At 38.1% G+C, this 24,764-nt stretch overlaps 1 protein-coding gene across 8 annotated transcripts in view; it reads left to right on the forward strand.

Moving 5' to 3' along the window:
- The window catches only part of LOC118265744 (dystroglycan 1), a 75,262-nt gene extending 50,687 nt beyond the window's left edge, over nt 1-24,575 (forward strand). For 2 of the 8 annotated variants that reach the window (XM_050694714.1, XM_050694715.1), the window contains 18 exons: nt 7,435-7,584; nt 7,764-7,910; nt 8,367-8,534; nt 10,394-10,558; nt 10,997-11,110; nt 11,680-11,835; nt 12,178-12,321; nt 15,126-15,437; nt 16,388-16,543; nt 16,929-17,240; nt 18,168-18,307; nt 18,845-18,985; nt 19,397-19,748; nt 20,009-20,230; nt 20,619-20,789; nt 21,141-21,382; nt 21,816-22,192; nt 22,794-24,575. In XM_050694714.1, coding sequence (XP_050550671.1) covers nt 7,480-7,584; nt 7,764-7,910; nt 8,367-8,534; nt 10,394-10,558; nt 10,997-11,110; nt 11,680-11,835; nt 12,178-12,321; nt 15,126-15,437; nt 16,388-16,543; nt 16,929-17,240; nt 18,168-18,307; nt 18,845-18,985; nt 19,397-19,748; nt 20,009-20,230; nt 20,619-20,789; nt 21,141-21,382; nt 21,816-22,192; nt 22,794-23,086 — 3,717 coding nt within the window. In that variant the 5' untranslated portion in view covers nt 7,435-7,479 and the 3' untranslated portion in view covers nt 23,087-24,575. The remainder of the gene's footprint in view (nt 1-7,434; nt 7,585-7,763; nt 7,911-8,366; nt 8,535-10,393; nt 10,559-10,996; nt 11,111-11,679; nt 11,836-12,177; nt 12,322-15,125; nt 15,438-16,387; nt 16,544-16,928; nt 17,241-18,167; nt 18,308-18,844; nt 18,986-19,396; nt 19,749-20,008; nt 20,231-20,618; nt 20,790-21,140; nt 21,383-21,815; nt 22,193-22,793) is intronic. The other 6 variants (XM_035578852.2, XM_050694716.1, XM_035578855.2 and 3 more) reach the window with 4 other exon arrangements.
- Nucleotides 24,576-24,764: the final 189 nt, after the last annotated feature.

Consider the following 24,764-nt stretch of genomic DNA (forward strand, 5'->3'; position numbering starts at 1 on the left):
TCCCGCCCCTTCCATTTTGGTTTCGTTCAACATAATGGCATTGTAGTCAGTAGGAATATTTCAACATTCTTCGCGCGAACTCTCTTACGTTTTGCCTTATTTAGGAAGTTTAATCTTCTTTGTCTCTAATTTACTGAGCTCTAAAGACGAGTTTGTGTTAACTTTCCGCTCCTCTGTCGCCATTTACGTAGTCTGATATGCAGTAGTATCGCGTTTGTTAAAATAATGTGCCTGTTACTTTAGCCGGTCGTGTTATTGTAGGAAAGTGCCGATGCTGATACTACTTTAACCATTTTGCTCTAGGCCATAAACGGTTAGAATTTTGAAGAAAGACATGCCTCACATAAAATTCTATTCCTTCCCAATTCTATTCTGTCTTGAGAATAACATCGTTCTTTTAGATCAATATATCTTCTAAAACCATAAAATGGTAGACGAGTAGATACGTCTAGCTAGGCTATAAAACGGCAATTTCTCTAAGACACGTCGAAGCGGTGCTCGGAAAGTTTCGTAGATTTATGTCCAAAACATTCAGATTTCCTGGCTTTTGTACCAATACGTTCGTGTGGATTATTTACTTCTTTAGATATCTTATTCAAAATTAAAACCACTCGACGGACAGTTACTACAGAAGCGTACTCGTAAATTCGCATTCGCGTTACAGTTACATCCTCCATTGTGTTATGATCTCTGCCAGAAATACAAACCGCTTTTTGCTCCAGTTTATTTAAAATTTATTCACAACCTGACCCGAATGAAGTCTACCTTAATTAATTCCTCATTTCCGAGCTTAGTTTAACTATGAATGTATCTAGTCCAGATCCACTGTTTAATTATGAAGAAATTATATTCATTGCAGCAAATGAATATAATTTCTTTACATATTATAATATACTGGCCGCAGTTTAAATGTTTGTTAATCCATGTGCCAACAATATATTTAAACTGTACTGTCATAAACCAAAGGCATAGGCGCGGCCGTGATAATTTACGACCTGACTATAAAACATCGTTCTGAAAATAGATGTGCCATTTTAATATTGTCATAAAATCAAAGGTGAACCTGAGTAAAAATTGTCGTGGGTGGAACTGGGAACACAAGCTCCCTGAAACCCACCGCATCCCGCAAATAATCAGCGTCGCGAATGACAGCCTCTTTCGAAAACTCAATTAAGTCGACTCGTAAAACGCCCCAGCCCGGCATCCTCCTGCCGTTACCAACCGCCAATTTATCAGACGAACCACTGAACTATGCTTCAGCTGACTGACAACTATTGATTTCAGTCTGGAATTGCTTCGAAAATTCGTTGATGAAGTTGCTAAAAAACGGTGCCATTAATATCGAGAATCGGATTTCTTTTAGGATTAGGCAAGTAATTTGTTAGAATGTCACCTGCAGTTTTTGCGCCCCTACGCTGGGAACTACCCCTTTTTGCCCTTTGCGATTACACACAATGGTCGCTTGGGTGGGCTGGTATCGATGTCTAGCGGTGGACGTGAACGTAGAACGATAAACACACGAACGTAGAGACACATGCATATTTATAGCGTCTGGATACTGAGAACTATGACATTATGATGCACACACGCACAAGTGCACCACGTGACTTCCGCCGTCGAAATAGACTGACGCTGCGTCTGCCTTCGTCCGCACCTAAAGACGATGTGCTTCTAAGAAATACCTGTAATTTATTGCCGCGACTTAAACAGGTGATTGCAATTTGTTTAACAACTTAGCAAAATGACTTACTCTTGTAAGAACAGACTAGCCACTAAAATTTTGTATTTAACTCTTGACAGTTGCTATATGCGATAGTATGAAGTACAAAGTGTCTCGGTGTTTCTCTAAGATCTAGACAAGTTAAACTGTGCTAAGAAAATAATAATCAAACGTTCTTTCTTTTGAAACAAACGAGACAAGAAGAAGAAAATATTAATGAAAAATTAGGAAATAATTCTAATCATACTGCGTAGGAACTCATCAGAACTGTTACAGTCGTCGTGTTTATTGTTTCCTGTTCCGTTTTCTCACGAATTTTAAGATAAATGTAATTCTACCGAAAAGCTTCGAGAGGAGCATTTCGCGAAACTCACACTTCTTACGAAAACACACTTTTAAAAATGAATTCTCCGAATGATATTACTCAGAATATTTTCCAAACTACAAAGTAATAACATTCGGTGTTAAAGGATGGAACAGTTTTTCAATTTATTTGTAGTATTAAATTTAATGTGATGTCACCTTTATCTAATACTTGCATCATATTTTTTATTTGCGCTAATGTTATTACTAGTGATTCCCAAACTAAGCTTGAGCAGGTGTTTAAGAAAACTGTGCTTAACCACAGGACTATCACGGCCATTGTTAAATATAAGGTTGGATTTGTTTTATCGTTATTACAATCCTTTTGCATTTAAATAGTGACTTGTTTAACCTTAAAACTACTGCTGTTAACTGTTGACCATTGTTTGTTAATTCCCCAATAAATGTCATGGTCAAACACGCTTTCCCAAGCAATTTATAAAGGGGGAGTAAATAATAAATATTATAGTCATAATCATTAAAAAGAGTCGGTGCCACCAACTTGAGCTGTGAGCAGATAGCATCGTGCACGCAAAGAACATTACAGAAGTAAATTCAATCTGATACGGTGAATTATTCACGTTATGACGAGCCTGATTACCAGCTGACCTAAATACGCGATGCGGAATGTAGTGCCGTTCTCATACCCCTGGTGACGTAGCGAGTTGGGTGATATAACACGCAGGAAAATTCGCATTCATAACTTCATTCATATGCTTAGACTACCCAAATATAGCAAAAACTGACTTTGAATACCTTCGGAGGATCGTGAATGCGAATAATATGGAGTGAGAGAAATGAAAACGGCAACTCTTTAAGAGGCTGAAAATCCACCCGTGAGACGGCAATTCATTACGCAAAAAGTTACCTGATACTCCATAAGCTTTTACAACTGGAGTTACTGGAGTGACGCATTAACTTTTACGTTGAATTCGCCCTTGTCTCCCTTTTATCCCTCTAGACATTTAATTATCGATACACGAGAAGTTTTGATAGAATGTCTCATAATATTTGCACCCCAAGCTCAAACTCCGATTATTAGGGGTTCTGCTTTGAACGACGTTGTATATCATGTATCCACCCTTCAAGAAGGGCTACATTCTTTTCAATTTCCTTATTTAAAAGAAAGTAATGAGTAACGTTAGAAAGTAAAATCGAGTACGCAATACAAACAGTGATTACAAAGCAAATATTTGCTGAGCTCGGTAAATATTGTCGCTTGGTTATATCTCTATCAGCCTGTTTAGATGTTTGTTTAATTTTAATGTGACCGTTTGTATTGTGCCAAAGAAATTGTTCGGTTGAAATAATTTACATATTTGCTGTGTAAGGGCACTAAAGTCTACGAGGTATTGAACAATCTCTACGTACACCGTATATACTCGCAGACGAGATTTTGTCGGGGGAAAGGATCCATTGTGGTAACCCTCTTAGTCGGCGGTCCCCTCACAACCCAAGGGTAAGCTGCCAGAGTGGTTGGCTGCCTTTAACTCGCTTACAAACTTGAAATAGAAAGTGCCTGTATCAAAAAGACATTTCACAAATTTTGCTTCAGAATGATCAGTATCAAAGTTGTTTAATGAATGAGGAAAATTAGTCACCAAGCCATGTGACAAAACTGCCCCAATTCCCCCTTTCAAGTAATTATGACAAAGCTTAATTAGTTAGCAACTCCCAAAAAAATTTAACCGTTTATAAAGTTTTCGAGAAAGTAAATGCTTTAGAGACTTGTTCCTAAACTGTGAAAAATTCAGGTATTTTCTTTCTCACTGCCGGTCCCATGGTCGGCCCTTAAAAAGTTTTCGACGCTCGTTTTTTGTCCTATCCTCGATGACTACGGCCGTACTTTAAAACGTTTTACTTTTTTATGTTCTACTTACAATAAGTATTTATGTTCACGACAAGGTCAACAAACGAAACCAATCAAAACACGTCAAATTCCTTCAAAAATATATATTGCATATCTTTCGATTGTACTAAAATATGTGCTTTCAATCAGTCGTTGACTTGCGTCTCTTGTCTTCTTTATTGTCTGTCAATCACTTCTGTATCTAATAGTATTAAGTTCGTCTCTCCGTCACCAAAAATGTTTATCTTATTTACTATTTTGAAATCACTTCCCAATACCAGTCAAATCAAATATTTTGCTGCATCTGTTACTATGTTGTTTTTACATAACCTAGCATTAAATTGTTTGATATCACCAGTTCCTTTTTTGTAACGTCAATAATATTCTCAGTTTACATTAAGAGTCGGCAGAACATTTGACACCGCCAAATAAACAAAAGTACTAGTAAATTATGTTAGTCATCGTTTCTTGTTTGAATGTCTTTAATTATGTTTACAATTTGAGGATGGCTGGATAATTCAAGGCTAGCCCGGTCGTATAACTGTCGTAAGCACGTGTTTCGGCTTTTTACGATTGGGAAACTTAGTAGGCCTTTACAAATGCTACTTGGTTTATAGCTATTGAATTAGCTATGTTACATTGTTCTGCAGATACTACCTAATTTGTTTTGCTTCTAACTAGCTTAGCACTCAAAGCTTCAACCGTTACACCTTCACGATTTTTAAGGTTAAACCTGACATCATCCTCTATGCATGTGGACAACCGCATAAGAAATACAAAACTTTTCAGTATTTAGCGAATGATTTTGTTTTGTAATGTAAGAATATTGTTAGTTAAATTATCAAATGCAATGTCTTAGAACGACATACTAGCATAATGGAATCACAGTATACACGAACGGAGCCGGAAACAAGTTTAGTTTAAACAGTCGTGGACTATGCGTGTAGTATAAACAGCCTTAATTCGTACCAGCTGCGGTGTATCTGCACCTTAAGTCAAAGATAAATGTAATAATATTACCTAGAAATTCTATTTTAGTTATTAATACTCTAAACATTGCACTATTTGTAGAGAGGGCCCCCATGCCCAAATTTTCTCTCTAGTGGGTAGTAGGTACGTCCTAAAACTGCGATTATACAACAGAGATGAGTAACAACATTCTCTTAACCTTCAATGGCCTGCTATCTCCAAGCCGTCTGCCTAACGTGCCTATTGGTTGTCACAATACTCCTTTCAAGAAACCTTTGTTCTAAAAGTCTTCCAGCTAATCATGTGATATATTTTGCCACAGAAATAGATTAACTATTTGTCCTCGTAAAACCTACTGTTTGACCCAAGATCCATGAGCAAAAACATTTAAAAAACCACAAACAGTTCCATTCTACTTCAATAATTACAGGATGCCTGCCCTTCTTCGAATACCATTAATCATTCCAATGCAATGTTGTCATCGACCGGCGATTCTTCGATTCTTTGAAGCATATTTTTGTACGTGGCATCAAATACAGAACATGATATATTTGGCATTGATTTTAATGGGATCGGATTGAATGAAACGTTTCATATGTCAGCTTATTGGTCAAGTGGTCATAAATGCAACGGTGGAATATGAGGTTCAATATGGTTAAAAGTATTTTAGAGATCTTCGACTCTTCGACAGTAGCCGATGCAAACAACTTGGCCCCTATAACAGGGATTTATGGCAGAATTGGTGAAAAGGTGTGACATTATTTTATAGCCATGGAATCAATTCTATTGACATCCCCCTGTGTTCTCTCATCTCTATAGTGAGCTTTATAAAAAACTAACCGATCGAAATCGATTGACCGCCCCCTGTATCCGCACAACGGCCGCAAAATTTCTCCCCCTCGCCCAGATTAACGTAAAAAATATTTATCATTCACAAACTTCGTACGAGGCCGATGTAGCTAAAACTAACAGCGTGCCCGTTTTTCCCTCTGAGGGATAGGTAGAGGTATATTATGTTATACACCCATTTTTCACAATTTATTTTATTAAGCTTGTGTGTTAGGGGCTGTATGGTTTATTGCTAAACACGGCGTCGAATACAGGCTCTGTGCTGCAACTGTGTGCTTCGATATTGATAAACCAATACGTGGCTGATTCACTAGAATACTAGAGTTCATAGCAAACTGACTTAACTGACTCATAATATAAGTATCTTTAAAACAACATTTACTTAATTTTAACAAAACATAGAAAAAACACTTTAATAAAACGAAATACAACTCTTACTCAACCGTTTATCGCTAAGCACGTCCCATCCGAAATGTATTCGCGTCGCGGGCTCTTCTTGAGAATAATTGGAGTGGTCGAGTTATGTCCAGAATTTAAGGAATCGTCATAAATCATTTTTAACGAGCTTGTTTACGTTTCCCTTAAAAATGTGTAGACTTATTTCCTAAATTATCATTGAATACTCTACTGTACCTTTCATTATTTTGTAAGCCCGTATCTAAACCGTACCTACATCATTTAGGCTTGTCCCTGTGGGATTTCTGTGTACATTAGTAGTCGCCTTCCAGATTACCGCGTCTCGTATACTAACGACCACACCTAAGCTTTGTTGTCTCTCAAGTTTAGTCGGAGTCGGATCGTCTGTCTACTTCTCCTTAAATAGCCACACAATTAACTGGAACTCATTAAAGTATATTTGGAATTAAACGCTGCTCTTACAATATTGGCTTTCGTCTCGAGTAGTTGTAAAGTAAAGGCTACATTATTCTAAAAGGGATATAAAAGTATTCCCTGAAGTGGTTTCGCGACAGCATGCTAAGCAAGGCGGGGAGCGTTCAAAAGCTCATTCTATTTGTGTCCAATCATTATGCGCCAACACGCGCCTTTAACTGTGTAACAGTACCCGAGTCGTTTCCGTTTGCCCTCCCTTCTCTTTCTTCTTTATTACCAAGTCATTTGTACACGATATTTAACGAAAATTTGTCTATATTTAAACGCAGCATCTCAACAGCTAAACAATGTCTAAATTAATATGCACATGTGTTAGGGATATTTCATTTTAGTAAGCAACTTGCTTCCTTTGTGTTGGTATGAGATGACATTGAAACACAAAGCCTTGAAAGCAGTGCTGCCTACACCCTTTTGAAATCTTTATGTTACAAGTGTCACTGCATGACAGACAAAAGGCTCTTTAATATTGACCGACCCCTTCGGCCACTTTAGTATAAAGTATCTAGAAAATTCTCGTGGCTAACTTACTCGTAGTGTGCCATAACATAGTTGAGGATATGGATGCATCTTAGAAAAATAGGCAATGAGACTATTATTCTTTGAGTTTTTTATTCTACTGAGTCATTGAAAAGAATAAGTGCTCCTGTCAACATCTCGCGTGAAAATAGTAGTAGTAACGGTAGTAATGCATCTATGGTAGTATACGATAATTGATTTACAAAGAACATTGTTTACAAACACTAACAGGTGTGATTGTGTAGAGTACTAAAGTAGCGTATGACATTGTCCACAGATGATCAAGATGTGTTTATGAGTGTGGTAGTGTTGGGGAGGCGAGATGGGGCGGGCGCGGTACATCGCGTGTGCTCTGCTCATGCTGTGTCCTCTCGCGCTCACAAGGCACGATGACGACTTCGCATTCGACAACAGCGAAGAGTTTCTGGTCAGTACACTCTTATATCCAACAAAATAACACTTCCTAATACACCTACAGGATTTCCCCCTATTATATCAGAATATTAATCATACATTACGTCACGCATGCGACTATTTGTATATAGAGAACACAAACATTTACTGATTGAACAATAGAAGCGTAAAGTTTTATGGTTGACCTTTCAGGTTGAATTAACAGCAAACCATTCTGAAATCGCAAAAAATGGCCTAAGAAGGTTATGGGGCGTGCCCGACACATCGGCCTATGTGGGACATCTGTTCCGAATGGAAATCCCAAAGGAAGCATTTTCGGGAAAAGTAGTAGCGTATAAGGTAGGTGAAGTAAAACATTTTACCTATTTATTAAATTGCGGTAGGCAACAGTAAAATAAATAGACTCTTTTATAACTGAGCTTAACTTAAGCCTAAGTTCTGTGAAGAAATCCGCTCTAAAAATACACGTACTCTTACGGTCCTGGCGTTAAAAACTCGTATAAAACAAGACGTATGGATGTGGATGCACTTAGCTTCCATTCGCTCGGCTGAACGCCAGAGTCTGCAATCTCACGCCGTAAAGGAAAACTGGGCCTTGTGCTGTAGATAGCTTAAAATGGAATAGCAATATACATAAAGCTTTGTAGAGAAACGAGAAATTTCTTTGATTACTTGAATGCATGGATTCGCAAAAGCACATTCGTGCTCGCAGAATATTTCGACATTTATGACTTCTAATACTAGTACTCATATTATTACGTAAAATCTTTTTATTTCATACGTTTTTTTAACCAGGTACGAAGCGAAGATGGTCGACGCATGCCTAGTTGGCTGGCCGTGGACTCGAGGCACGGTCTGATCAGCGGCGTGCCCCAAAAGCAGGACTTAGGCACGCACACGTTCACCGTCACCGCGCACGGAAACACGCGCGGTCTCACCGCCACCGACTCCTTTACTATCGAGGTTTGTTTACATTTCATATTTAACATCGTGACTCATATTTATGTTATAGGAATATAAAGAACCGGTAACAAGCTGGAATTTTGTAGTTGTTTCGTTCTGGAGATCATCCTTCAACGCTCGGTCTAGCGTCTAGACGTAGCATCTTCGCTTTCATTTCCAGTAGAGCTAATACCACTCTTATTCCACTCTCTACTCTATTACCAGTAAAATCGAATGAAGAGAGACATCCCATTGCTGTGAATTTTATAAAATCTCAATTTAACTAAAGTAACCCATAAATTCAGCTTTTGAGAGTTTTCCATCGTACAGTGAATAGAGGAACTATGAACTCTAGTAACGGTCAGTACCCCGGTTACACTACGTTAGCATAATAGTCGATGACGTAAGAGGAACGTCCTGTGGACTTAGTGTTCCTGTCGCGTATAAGTGACGTCACTCATACACACCTCCCGCTTCCTTACTACCGGAGTGAATAACCACTACTACTTGTACTTACTTATGTCCTATTACGCTCAAAAATGTCCTTACGTTATACATACTGTAACCATGTATTAGGTACGGTATCTAATGACGTCACATTTAGTAAATGATAGTTGGTCATACAACAGAAATGTAATACCCGCCAATTACAAAGATATATCGTGATTGTGTAATTGATAGTTTCTGTGAAACAACCACCCGTTTATTGGACGATAGTCCGTTTAATAGCATACCTAGTTACTATTACTATTAAAATATGCACAGACATGGTCACTCATCGTGAAATAGACTTTATAAATGGACTCTAACACATGAGAATGAGTACCGTTGTGGACTGTAAAACATAAATCAATCATTTTATTCATTGGCGACACTACACCCATAAAATTAAAGTGCTTATTACTCAAACTACATACTGTACATGTATCTAAGTAAAGTTTTGCGACAGTTGGCTTGTTTATACGGCCATTCAATTATATTATTGGCATTACATTACATTAGCCCACAGGGGTGCGGTGTCTAATAAATGAATTTTTATTTCAATATGGCAACATTTTTCTTGAAGCCCGCCATTTTCGTTTTTAACTGTCATGGTAATGATTAGGCGGAAATTGTATCCTCATTTTTTGTCATTTACGTGATATTAGACTCAAGATTGGATCCGTAAAGTTTATTTGAATGTCTGTTCATTTGGATGTTGAGTATAATTTAATTAATTTTCGCGATGGAATATTTAGACTTCCCTTTGATATAGGGGTTTATATTTTTAAGGAAAAATGGCGGTACACTTCGCAGTATTCCGCCTACTCTGATGGCTTTTATTAATATTATCTGTGAGAAGACTTCACAAAATGTTACTTTTTTATAAAAAGTTTATCCGCAGTTTGTCTTTATTTACTTTTCCTCTTGAGAATTGACGACCTACGTATCGAGGTAACTTTCTAAAAGCTATTTTTTGCCGTTTCAATAATTTTAGGCATCGTTTACATGTATTTTTTATACAATATCAATATCATTATATAGGTATTTGATGTTCTATGTATTCCTATAATGTACGTATTAAAATGTTTATAAGTTATCGTTAGATCTTAATACGCTTCAGTTTGTTTTTAATCATCTTTCCCCTTTCGTGTTGCAAAAGGCCATTGTGGGTGCGTTTACACATACAAGTTCACATGCACATGACACCCAGACTCGAAACAGCAATTTGTGGATCACACAAAGAGTTGCTCCGTGCAGGAATCGACACGTTGTATGGCAGCCAGTTGACCAGCCACCGCGCCAATCGTGCAGTCTCTTTCTCGCATCATTAACATGTAAATACTATAATAATAGTAAATATTTAGTCAATATAAACCATTCTATTATTACAATTGCAGGTGAAGAAAGCTCAAGACAGGCCTCACTCGAAGTATGGGTCGTGCGTGGGCGAGGAGAGCCGGCTGGTGCTGGTCATCATGGTCGACGGCTCCTTCCACAAGGTGGCGCCCCGGCAGAGGATACGAGCGCTCATGCAGCTCGCCAGCTTCATGGCGCTTGATGGGGTGAGTTGGTCCAAAGTCTAGAAAAACATGATTATTGGCTTTAACCGTCGTTCTCAGAGTCATTTTATGGTTACTTAACCCAGTGCTTAGCAATTGTTTTCGATACAAAACATTAAATGTGGGCAGTTAGCTGTCGTCTTATGAAAATTTGTTCATAGTCTGTAGTGGTGATCCTCCATCAAAGATAGATTTAATTCTCAATGCTGTAAGCTTCGTTACAAAGAGAAAACATATTTTGCCCAATTCCAGAACACTGCATTTGTCCAACCAGATAATAATTGTTTATACATAATATTAGAAAAAATAAAATTCTTTTTTATTTAGTTATTTTGATTTAATATGAAGTTTTAAAAAGCAATTTAAATTAATCAATAATAATAAGAATCTTAGTTAAACATTTACTTTTACTAGTTTAAAATATACTTCTATAATTTCCAGGATGAGTTCTGGATGGAGCCGTACAAGGCTGAAGCTCACGCAGACACCATCATGAGTGGAACCGGTTCCTCTCAACGCCGGCTCGGAGACGCCACCACTGCCATCTATCTTAATGTAAGTCAATTACAACTATATTACAATGTATTTCATAATTAATGAGTCTATTTACTGTAGTCTTGGGGGCTATAAACTCATTCATTTCTTTCAACAATAAGGTAGTTGCGTAATACTCATTTTTATGTCCGTCTGGTGTTTTAATTAAAAATATTGGACACGTACAAAACGTAGGTACATAACGAGATATCATAAGGAAATTTGTATATCAGATCATGTGTTGTCAGACCCACTCTTAGACCTTAGTATACTCAAGCAAAGTAGAGTATTCTTTACTTGTAAAGAAATCACTATAAAATATTGTATCAGATATCAGTTTTTACACAATTTTCATCTTTATCTCAAACTAGCTACTTCCGCGCGTTTTCACAACGGTCCACTCGGCTCCTATTGATCGAAGCCTGATGTTTTGTGTTTGGACTATCCAACACAAAAAGAATTATCCAATTCTGGCCAGAAGTTTCGGAGATTAACATGTTCAATCAAACAAACTCTTTAGCTTTACATAATAAGAATAAAATACAAATATGTATGAATGATTTTTATAAAAACATCCTTATTCTGTACAGGTGGGTTGCGGCCAGAAGCTATGGAATCACCACAAAGTGTTAGTAGCGGGCCTGCGGGAACAGGCTCGGGACGGCACTCTGGCGCATGTACTGAGGCTGCCCGTCATTGGCTGGAGGCTGCAGTCCATTCAGCCGACACCCAGGATTAAGAGACAGGTAATAAAATTATGTGACTTGTATAAAAAAAAAAATCAAAGATCGTCGTGGTGACAGACGTTACAGATGTGTAAGCAGTTTTTAAGGCATCATTAAGAATGATCAATGCATCAATGAAAAGCACAACCCGTGATATTCCACTCCACGGCTGAACTATGTTCCTCCTCTACATAAAAGTCTGATTGTATTGGCTTAAAAAAACAGAGAGATACAACTAATGTCATTACTGGTTATTATTTTAATCCATCCCATTCTATCATCACCACATGTCGCTTTTGATTATGTCTGTATCTACTGCCTCTACACTGAATATTACACCAAAAACATAATGAATGTTTCCAGCTGGAGGGTTCAGGCGGCGGTATCTACGACGCGGAATACGACGGCGAGGACGACGACGCGGACGCCGACGCCGACTACAGCGGCTACGACGACAACGACGACGAGGACGGATACGCCAACAACGACGTCGGCATCACCAACCTGGTCAGTACGCCGCCTCACCGCCATACCGCCATACACTTGAAATACTGGACAATGTCACTATATGTGTTGGAATATATACCTTGTGATTATTGGTATAAAGTAGATTTTTAATTGGGCAAAAAATATGTGGTATAAAATCAAACCACATTGCTCAGACAATAAAGACTATAGTCTAAAGTAGATTTTGGAATACCTTTATCTATTTTGATGAAAATATGCGAAACAAAAATGAACCATATCGCTAAGTAAATAAAGACTGATGATTCATAGCGAAGGTCTTTTATGACCGCAAATTACTACAATGTTAGAGTATTTTTCATATAGAGACATTGTCATGAACTCAGTTCCTAACTATGACTGTTGTGATGTGTAATGGACGTCTATATAATATATATCTATGACTATGACAGTATACCTATGACAGCGTTGTATCTTTGCCAATCCTGTAAAAGATACAGGCAATATGTTATAGACAAACCACGAAGTATGATCGATGTTTTATTGATGTCTATTTAAATGAATGAATCTAGTTTCTAGAACAAATAATAATAATTATGGCTTCAGTGGAAATTGGATTATTCCATTCTGATTACTGGAAAATGGTATTTATTTATATTGGGTGAAGGTTTTAATTTCCATTTAACACTTTCATAAAACATCTGCTAACATTTTCATAAGGGTTTGATTCTCTTCAAACAGATGAATCATTATTTAATCAATGCAAGTCATATTTTATTCTAGTGTGGGACTGTCATACATTCTATATTCCTTAGAACTTTATGCATCATTCGTTTTTATTCGTTGGGACATACAGCTATAAAGAAATAATTGTTTTGTTTAAGTTATGTATGTAAGTGTAAACAAAGGTTTACTGCGACACGTGTCCACATCGTGTATTTAAAACAGGCATTAGAAGTGCCAATAAGAATACTGAACGAAAACATAAAGCCTTGTAATTGCCAATAAATGTACTTAATGGATAATTTAAATGTGTTCAGATTAATAATGATGATATTTCAAATACATGATGGTATGTCAAAGCCATCACTATCGTTAAAATGGTTAAAAAATATATAAAAACGTCTTATCAACATCGCTAATAAATACTTAAAACAGTTTTTTACCTTTTACCTTCGATAGTTAACTTGCGAACCGACATCTTCTCCTAAGTCTGAAAAATATTATGCTGAAAACTGCATCAAAATCAGTTCAGCTAAACGCGAGATAATCGCGCACAAACTTGCATACACACATACATACAGGTTAAAAGAAACAACCTCCTTTGTTTGAAGTCGGTTAAAATTAAACTGATTACCACAATTTCGCTCTACAGTAATCTCATCATACATCAAATCGCATTTAGTTTTAAATACATACTATACTTATAAAAGGCTCGTATTTCCCAACGAATAACTTAGTCATCCCATATATTATATCCGGAATGCATATGTTGCACTTTTCTGTCACCACATTATATAGCGACTCGTAAGATCCACAGCATGGAATGTTGAATGAAGTATCATATAATAATCACTTGGTTATAAAAAAAAACGTTATATTTTAACCCTACCCGGTTATTTTGTGTTACACTGAAGTTCACTCTCTTGTACAGAACTTAGAACTTGGTTTTGAATGTCGCTCTTTTTATTATATATTTTTATCTAACTAACCCAGGAATTGATTCTAAAAAATCGAGAATCATCAACCTAATTTGGTTGTTTATTCTAAATACCTAATTTCGAAATATCAACACAGAAAACGATATTAAATCCTGTTTTTTTTACATAAATATATCAAGAGAAAAGTCCCAAGATATTCGTATAAACACCGCGGTAAGCTAATTGCAAGCAGCACTTAAAATGTTCTTCTCTCTTCAACTCCAAAGAGTGACTAAATAGAAGCTAATATGCTTTGTTACATCTTGTTTTTGCGATTGACTATGTTACATAGTCCGTTGTTACCTTTATCGACTTTCATACACCTCTACTAGTAGCTTTAAAGAGTGACTATTCAGATTAAGTTCACAAGAGAATCAACATCACTCATACATGTTACATCCAATGAACCCTTTATAATTTACATGCAATCCTAACTTTCATTTAACATCCACTTCACTTGCGACGACTTTAAACATAATTTGTTAATTAAGTTTACCTAATAATTATACCTAAAAACAATTTTGAGCTTTGTGTGTGGTTATAACAACGCTTTACATAAATGCTTATCACTGTACATAAACAGACTAACTGGAGCATAAATAAAGCTAAAGCGAGTGAACGCATGGACTAAGAACATTAAGGGCGCGGTCAAACAACTATAATCAACATTACACTTTAAAAACGATCAATAAAGTTCAAATTAAAATGCACTTTGTTGCTATTCTACACGGATATTGTACACCGATTCACTATAAATCTGCATTATTAAATATTCATATAGCAATGCAATAACAATGAAACTTGCACTGAATTTGCACCTAATTCATGTTTTGATATAAATAAACTTATAGTGTTGCATAACAAATGGCTGTTCTAGACTAACTGAATCTAGGATCAATTGTAGAGGACTGCAGAACCAGATTGTCTCGGGGAAACTGGACCTGTATTGGTGTATCATTGGAGTACCAGTCGGAACTAACAATTTTACCTCCTGGTCGTGTAGCTAATTCCTTTGTGAAGGGATTCAAAGTTGACGCTGATGCCGCTTTAATATCTGAGTCCATGTGGAATAACCACAGACAGCGCTCTTGGGTACGTGTAAGGGTGGCAGTACTAACGTGCGTGTGTGTCGCGGCTGTGCCGCAGGTGGCCCCCCCTCCCCCCGCCCCCTCCCCCGGGCCGCACCCGCACCGCCACCACCACGGGGAGCTCCCCCCGGCCCCCGGCGCGCCACACACAAGCACCGACACGTTTCAGACCGAGAGCGCCGCTCCGCTGCCGACCCCTGCCACACTGCCCCCTCTCTCCCCCCTTCCCCCATCACCACCCCCGTCCCCCTCCCCAGCCCCTACTACAAATCCCCCTACACTTCCCCCAACGAGTGCCCTACCAAGTACCACAGAGGAAGCCCGCGAGGAAACCACTCCTGAGCCCACAACTAATTCGTATACCACAGAGGTTTGTCGTAACCCGCTCTCGAGTTTACGTGTCATGCATGTGCGTGTTGTGGCCCGGTCGCATGCTACGTTTGCAAATAGAAGTAGTTTATTAATGTGTTTTAGAATTTAATTTATTAACAGTTTTGGCTCGAAAGAGTCTGTTTAAACTCTAGCTAACACAACAGAAACTCAATTTCAATTCAATTCACACTAACCTGCTCACGTTGTCTAAAAATGGTTGTGCAAGCTAGATCTTCCAAACAGAATGAAGCTAATCCAAAACAGGTATATTTTTACTGTATGTCTAGTTGTCTACTTAGATTACTAAGGTCTTGAAATGTATCCTGTACATATTTTATGATATTCCGTATTGCAGCTAGTCTAACGTGAATGTGTTTAGTTCTACCTCTATATGTGTATAGAATATGTTCTAGATTATTATTGGAATGTTTAATTTTATATTTTATCAATTTATTGTCAATGCAATTTGATCTCTATTTGAAATAGTGCATTTGTCGTAGAAATTAGAATGTGTTTGTAAACACTGAGCATGACTGTGATAATATTGATATTAGATAACTTTTGTACCTTAACATACACTCCCTTTTTGACTAATTAAGTTATTAGAGACAAAAAACGGGCCGCCTACTATGAAATAACAAAACCAACGACCAAAAATGTTACTCATTTTACAAGCAATACATAAACACTTCTGATTGGTTGGTTTATTCGAGCCGGCCAATCAGAGCGCCGAACGCGCTCTAGTTTCGATTACTTTAAACGTAAACTCTTACTAAGGGTACAGAACATATCACAATGAAAATCGTTGTAACGAAAACAAACTTTCATAGTAGGCGATTAACAACTCAAGTCACAAACAGACAGTGACTAACAGCACATAGCTACACCTGTACACTTCACAGAACATTGAACCTTAACAGAAAGAACTAAAGTCATATATTTCCGCAGCACAATGAAGTGGGGATCACCGCACTGTCAGCTTCACCTTCGGAGACAAGCAACGTTAACATGTCAGTCGCACCAACACTCCCTATAAGCCCTCGACGATTCGACACCTTAGCTCCAGTCGTCGTCCAAGAAACCACCACCCTAGAACCTGAATTGGTATGTATTGCTATAAACATAAGGTCTCATTTTACTTAACCTCACTCCTGTAAAATTTGGAACTAATTTGTGTGCGAGTTTGATTTTCTTAACATCGGGTATTTGAGGGATTCACGTAATTCATTCCCCATCTAGAGTAACTTTGTATGTAAATATGTTCTCAACTAATCTTGGACGCGTAGACAACGGTACATTATTCGGTGGGTCGTATGTAAAAAGTAGTAGAAATATTATAAAAGCTTGGGACTTCTAAACTTCTATCTTTCTGGGACTAATTTCCTGTACATACATTTCGACTTTCTGTGCATACGAATCTGGACTTTATAACGTTGTCTTAACGTCTGTATCACAACACATCGTGTGAGCGTCCGCATGGCACTTTCAGCAAACGGTAATAATACGTGAGTCGAACGAACTACCCCCGATGTCGTCATCAACGGAAAGGGATATTGTGACGTCACCATCGCCGTCGCCGTCTCCATTGCCTGAGTTACCTTCGCCGACTACGCCGTACTTTGAACCGACTACTACGCCGAGGCCGACGACTACACCTTCGACTACCCCGACTACTCCGACTACCACAAGTCCGGCGCCTACGACTACTTCATCAACGACGACGACGATGGCACCACCACCGCCACCACCTCCAACCACGACGCAAGCTCCGGAGACGACTGTACAGGAGGTTACCAAACAGGTCTGTAGTGGGAATGCACATCCAACCGGGACATATTTCCGTTCTGAAGATCTTTCTCCACGCGAAGATTAATTAATATTCTCTAAAGAAAAATGTAATAGATCGTGTTCTATACTAGTCTACTTGATACGTGCAAGATCACACACACATTGGAAATATGTTCCCGGTACCCAGCGCCATGCTTAGTGCGTAGACGTAAATAAGTACTAAAGCCACGTAGCGTCCTATATCATCACATCAAGTATCAAAACCAGGTGTCTTAGTTTCCTAGTACATACATTAATACTAATACGAATCGTGTGTGAATTGTGCCCTTAGTATGAGTTTGCTTTACGTCTAAAGTAATCGAAACGAGAACGCGTTCGGCGATCTGATTGGCCGGCTTGAATAAACCAACCAATCAGAGCGACGAACGCACTCTATTTCAAACGTAAAGCAAATTCGTACTAGGAGTATTGAACGTGTTTGTGATTGGCCATCAATTTGGGTTTCATTACATTTATTAACAACTTCTAAATTCAAAATTAATAAATTAACAAGTAAAACATTATTATTATTAATTGGCAAACAGGTAATACAATATTTTTATTAGTGCGGGGAATCTACAAAGATTTTAGTTTTGGTGTAAATTCTTGCTATTTCTTCTCTATTGTATATTGTGGGACCGTTTTGTAAGAAATTCTTTATTAATGTAAATTATTATCTATCTCTATTTGCAAAAACTTGCTTAACTGAACAAAAGTATGTGTGAATATGCACTGCGGTGTTTCTTTCGCCATTTTTGTACATACATATTTATATTTTCTATTTTAAATGAACAATTTTAAAGTTAAATCTCACATCACCAAAAAAAAAGCAATCAACTCAAAATATACTGAAAAATCTACGTAATAAAACTGTATATTCATCAACTTTTTACCGACACAGGAAACGAACCCGACAGAGGGTAGAAGTACAATAATCGGTCAGACCACAGAGACAGTGACATGGGCGATGCCCGTCAACCAGCCGCCCACGCTCAAACACCACATGAAGAAACTCGCCATCACCGCCGGCAAGGCTTTCAGGTATGTCACTTAACTTAGATTCTGCATATTTTCAACTAGCTACTTCCACGTGGTTTCACCCGTTCGGCTGTGCCTATTGATCTTAGCGTGATTTTTATAGCCTACAATTACAACGTGGACTATCCAACACAAAAAGATTTTTTCTGATCGCAATAGTAGTTCCAGAAATTAGTGCGTTCAAACAAACTCTTCAGCTTTATATATTAAGTATAAAGTTTAGTATAAGATAATATGTTAATATGTTCCCCTAATGTTGGCTTGGCTAGTTTGAAAGAACTTTATTTCATTATTCAATAGATTAAAAAATACCACTTGCCAGTGTTTACCTGTATGAAAATAGGCTTGCGTCCTATAACATGGTACTCATCACATAACTGACGAAAACAACGACTTTTGAATAAAAATAATTTTAGTGGAAAACGATTACATGGTGATATTTTCTTTCTATCCCATAACATTACTAGACCTACAATCTCTTGATTATAGCTTTCCGCTATCCAAAATATGTCCATAAATAATTGAATTATCCCTTGACAGGTACATAATCCCAGCGGACCTGTTCACGGACCCGGAGGAGGGCAGCAACCTGACGTTCACGATGTACGAGGCAGAGAACGTGCCGCTCAGCAACAACTCCTGGATACAGTTCATACCCGCCGCCAGAGAAGTTTATGGATTGTAAGTACATTTAATCAAAGTAATGAAGAATATAAAGATGCAGTTACATTTTTTGAGTGACAAGGTTGAAAATCTGTAACATTCTGTACCCTTAGTACGAGTTTAATTTACGTTGAATGAAAACGAATCTGATTGGTTGGTTCATTCGCGCCAGCTAATATAAAGCAAACTCGTACTAAGGATACACGGTCTGCATCAAAATTAGTTCCTCAATAAACATAGAAAAACTTCCATTCCTCTAAAAAACTGACTATGATCTACCACTGTATCTACTCATTCTTATCAACAGTAAGCGTGATCATAAAATACTATCAATTACTTAAAGCAATAAAAGCACTTGTTACTAGGATTCCCTTTTTACCTTCGACAAAATCTGGTCATAAAACTTCAAAACTATCCTCCTTATTCCAGACCGTTAGAAGCCCACGTATCTCGCTGGAACTTCATAGTAGAAGCTCAGGACAGCGAAGGACTGGTAGCTCGCGGGCCCCTGGACATCACCGTACAGCAACACAAGAGTGGCCGCACCATCAATCACCAGTTCATACTAGAGTTCAAACTTCTCAAGGAGTACAACAATGCTATTGACTGGCAGATCAGAGCCCTAGAAGGCATTGTTAACCTGTTCAGGGACACTGACATGGATCATTTGACTGTACTCAATACTACGCAAAATGGTGATTTGTGTGAGTTCGTGTGGACTAATGATACACTGCCTAAGGATCCTGCCTGCCCTATGGATGATATTAATAGGTTGATGAAGGTGAGTTAAATACAATGAAATGTTGTTAAAAAAAATTTTATAAAAGAATGTAAAAAATTTTCAAGGTCAAAAGCAGATTATGTTTTATCTATCTGTGTGTCATATTACAGGCAAATCACATTATTTCTCTTGTCTCTAATACAAAGTTCATTATAATAATGGAATGTAATTAAACAGAACATGCGTTTGTAGTGAAAGAAATGATTTTGGTATTATTTGTGATTATTGCATTGTTAAGCACATTTTCTCGCTATATTCAGATAATGGAGTCGCCCACGGAGGCGGGTAATCCGTCGGCGGGTCTGGCGCGCGCCATGCAGCCGGAGCTGAAGGTGGGCGGCGTGCGCTGGCGCGGCGCGGGGCCGTGCGCGCGCGCCGCGCCCGCCACGCGCGCCCCCGACACATACCCGCCCGTCACACGGAACCAGGTCGACCATCTCACCGCCACCGTCGGACATCTGCTCGTCTATAAAGTGCCCGAGGTAAGGAGCGTATACTTTGTTAAAATAAATATTTGTTACTAGCAAAGACAAAAAAAATGGACATACTTACATTTTATAATTCAAATAATTTATATCCAATAAGAAAATTAAAACATGCATCTAACATCTATCATATTTAATCAAATAGATCATAGTAATAAATCATTGTCGTCCAACAACTTGGTTGTCTCCACAATAGTGTCATACAATATTTGTGTTCAACTAACTACTAAACTAAACTGTGTTCTTTCAGTAGCACATCCATTATCATTTTTCTATGCAAAACGAATCTAAAAGTATACAACCAATTTGAAACCTTTAGACCTATAAAAAAAATACGTGAAGCCATTTAGAACCCAAGTTTTAAAACGCATCCTTTAATTTTCAGGACACATTCTTTGATCCCGAAGACGGCGACACCCGCAGCCTGTCCCTCTCCCTCCGGTACAGCGACCGCACCGAGCTGCCCGCCGGCCACTGGCTGCAGTTCGATGCCAAGAACCAGGAGTTCTACGGACTACCCGCACCTAGTGACGAGGCCAGCGTGTCGTATCAACTGGTAAGGGACAAATAACAGTTTCATTATTTTTAACAGACTTAAAAAAAGAGGTGGTTTTATATTTTCATCATAAAAAAACTCTGAATACAACTCAAGAGGACTTTGTGACCTGGAGAACTATTAATGGCTCCATGGTATATCGTTTAATGACTGCAAAATACTATGAAAGTCTTTGAAGACCAAAATCTTGCCAACACTGTAAGTTTTATTATTTTCCAATGTTACACTTTTGAAAGTGCGTTTAATATGTATATGGTATGTCATTATCCTCCATTGACTTCTCGTACATACAGTTTTATGTACAAAACTTTTGAAAATACACCATAATAAAAATATTTCTATCAATTTCAGATTGCAGAAGACTCAAGCAAGAAGAGCGCTTACGACAGTTTGATAGTAGAAGTAGTGAAGGCGCCGACCATCAGGCCGACGGTGGAGTTCCAAATGACCATGGAGTATCCGTTCCCCATGCTGGCGTACGATGCCAACAACAAGCGCAAAGTGGTTGAGAAGTTGGCCGCCCTGTTCGGACAGAAGGAGACTGACAACATCAGGATACAGAGCATCACCAATAATCCTACTACTATCATTTGGTTAGTTCTCCATCTCTCTTTCTCTCTCTCTCTCTCTCTCTCTCTCTCTCTCTCTCTCTCTCTCCCTATTTATCTACAAGTCTTATTCTAAAGTTCTAAAGTGATAGGATTTTTATTAAAAACTAGCAAACCCGGCGAACTCCGTTTCGCCACCAATGTATTTTTTTCCTGAATTTTCTTTGCTATAAACCTCACGGAGCCCGAGACCTTTCCAACGAATGCAAAACCGTGGAAATCGGTTCGTGCGTTCTGGAGTTATAGCGTCAGGAAGGAAAACTCGACTTATTTTTATATTATAGATTAAGTTCCTCCAGCAGTGACAAAAAAAAACATTTACTTTGTTGAATATATTTTTTATACCGTGAAGTTCAGAGCCATTATAGACCTAAACTCTTTTACACACAACTTTAACACAAACTTTCTCCTCTTCCAGGTACAACACAAGTCTACCAATGGACCGATGCCCTAAAAAGGAGATCGAAGAGTTACGCAAAATGATCATAGTTGACGAGAGAGGCTCAATGGGGGGCGCGCTCAAAGAAAACGTCGATCATGTCTTCGATAAGGACTTTAAGGTCATGTCCATAAGGCTCATACCTCTCGGGCTATGTGCTGAACAAAACACGAAGATACCTAAGACTTCAGTACACGTGCATGGGTCAGGGTCACCCAACTTGCAGAATAATAAGGCTAGCAACGCTGCCGACCCGAATTACTTGGTGACATTCATCATACCGGCCATTGTGATAGTGTGCATGATTCTGTTGGCGGCCATCATCGCCTGCGTGCTGTATAGGCGGCGGAGGACAGGTAAATAGCTTGTATTACTCTAGTACTAGACTGTTTAGGACGAGCAAACATTAGAGTACATTTCTATGATAAACTTTTGAAGTCGTAGTGTATGCCTGTCCTATACGGTCACAAAGTGTAATAAATCAATGTGTACAAGGGTAAACTAACGTCTAGTTTAATTCTGTAGGAGGTGACAATGCTTGAATAATAAGGTGATTCAAAATGATAAAGCATTTTAGTGTTCCACATTATTTTTGAGTATAATTTATTATTGCTTTTCACGTATTGGAGTTATATTTAATCGTCAAAATTTTTCGCTGCGTTATATCCAACAGTGTAATCACATTATGTCGCTTGCCTACGCTATAATACACCCTATAAGAGAAAAGCTTGACCGTTGATTGCTATACAAGTCAAAATTCACATCGAAAATAGTTTGGTACGAAAATGACCCTTTGGGGGCGCCATTATCAAACATGTATTCAAAACAATATCACAAAAGCATTGCACAAGTACAAGATCGGCTATAAACGATTACAAAGCAAGCACAGGAAGCAGTACAGCTCGCTTTTAGTGTCGTGTTTGAGTTAATACAAAACATAACCGTGTGTTTTTGCAGGTAAAATGAGCGTGGGAGACGAAGAAGAGAGGCAGGCGTTCCGGTCGAAGGGGATCCCGGTGATATTCCAGGACGAGCTGGAGGAGCGAGGCGAGGCCGAGGCGGCGCACAAGAGCCCCGTCATCATGCGCGACGAGAAGCCCCCGCTGCTGCCGCCGGCGCCCGACTACCGCGCCTCGGACGACGCGCCCTACCGCCCTCCGCCCCCCTTCGCGGCGGCACGCACACCACAACCCGCGCGCCCTAAGGCCACCCCCACCTACAGAAAACCACCCCCTTACGTACCCCCCTAAATCCACTCACAACGCCCCCCTCCCATGTCTGCCATCTAACTTCGATCTTACATAATGACAAGTTGATGACATAACCAGGGGCGTATCAATCCCGTCAATATAGTGAACTAATTATTTACGAAATACTTTCGATTTATTAAAATACTGCGATATCGTTTAACTAGTCGACGCGAGCACCGGCAGTTATTTTCTACGATTTATTTATTTCTAACTTGCGCGCTGTCATATATTAAATACTTAGACAGCATGTACGCACTTCTAATGAGATGCATTTATAAATTAGTTAGGGGAGTAACCCGTTGTCGACGAATTAAGGAATTGTGCACAGTTTAATGTGACTACGAATTTCTTATAATGTAAGCACGTCACGGCAGACACTCGTTCCTAACGGTTTGGGTAGCGTGACGTCATTTTTCAATTATATTATAAAACTGGAGACTTCACAATAAAATAAAGTACCTAGCGTTATTGTTGAAGTAGATGATGTTACATTAGCTCTTAGAATAAGGCCGAAGTTCAATCGAATGCGTGAATGGTTTCGTATTAAACTTTAAATCGTTTACAAATGGCAGTTGAGAGAGATTTATGTTAACTAACTACACGAATATTACTAAACTATGTGAACTGAATTAATAATTATAATGTTCGTGGAAATATATCAAAGTTTCAAGTTGACATATTGTCAATTACCTAAACTAAACTACACTTAATTTATTTGCTAATGTACCAAAACAACAGTAATTAAATTGTTTGGCTAAAAATGTGCCATTGTTTCACAGTTGTTATTTAATGTAATTTAAAATAAAACATATCGAAAGTGTAACATTTTAGCCTTTAGCGTAGATCTTCCATACACGTTATATTTATAGGTAGTGCGTGTGTGTGTGAAGTACATATGAGGTTACTGTTGAGGAAGGCGATGACGTCACCGTCGGACCGCCATTTTAACGAATCGCTGTTTATATTGCATGAATCGATCATGATTAGCTGGTGTGTTAACTAAGAATTACAATTAACGTAATATTGTAATGAATATACAACTGACTCTAGTTATAGGCTACGAATAGATATTTTTAAGGATGGAATATCATTTTGTACTTGTCTAATATTACCATAGTTGTAAGGTTAACAAATTGTGTAAACTTAGGGACTTGAACGAAATGAGCTATAATGATAACTTTTCCTTTGGATGTATTTTTTTCTACTGTATACTCATTTAGAGTTTTGCATTTATAGATCTTTTTAGTGTTATTAAATATACAATTTTATAGGCCAGCCACATTCAGGTTTTCATTTGTATTTACTTTGTCTCAAGTTTTGTAATAGGAGTACTTAAATGTCCACGTAAGGCCGTACCATTTCATTGATTCTTTCAATTTATCAATACCCGCTTACTCTTCATTTTCTTTAAATCATTCTAATTATAAACGCACATAATTTATGTAATTAATGAGCTTTTTATTTTAAATAAATAAAAATTGGTCTAGAACTTGTGTTTAATTTGTATTTCCCTGTGTATATTGCTTTATAAATATTTTAAGCTTTGATTACAAAAATAAAACTTACGCACTGAGGTATGAAACACTATTAAATAGAACCGTGTTTTTACATCAAAACAAATCTGCATATTCATTCATATCACTTCAATTCTTCAATTAATTATCATGCTCGATGATAA

This window comes from Spodoptera frugiperda, chromosome 7, assembly GCF_023101765.2.
Source record: "Spodoptera frugiperda isolate SF20-4 chromosome 7, AGI-APGP_CSIRO_Sfru_2.0, whole genome shotgun sequence".
Classification (NCBI taxonomy): Eukaryota; Metazoa; Arthropoda; class Insecta; order Lepidoptera; family Noctuidae; genus Spodoptera; species Spodoptera frugiperda.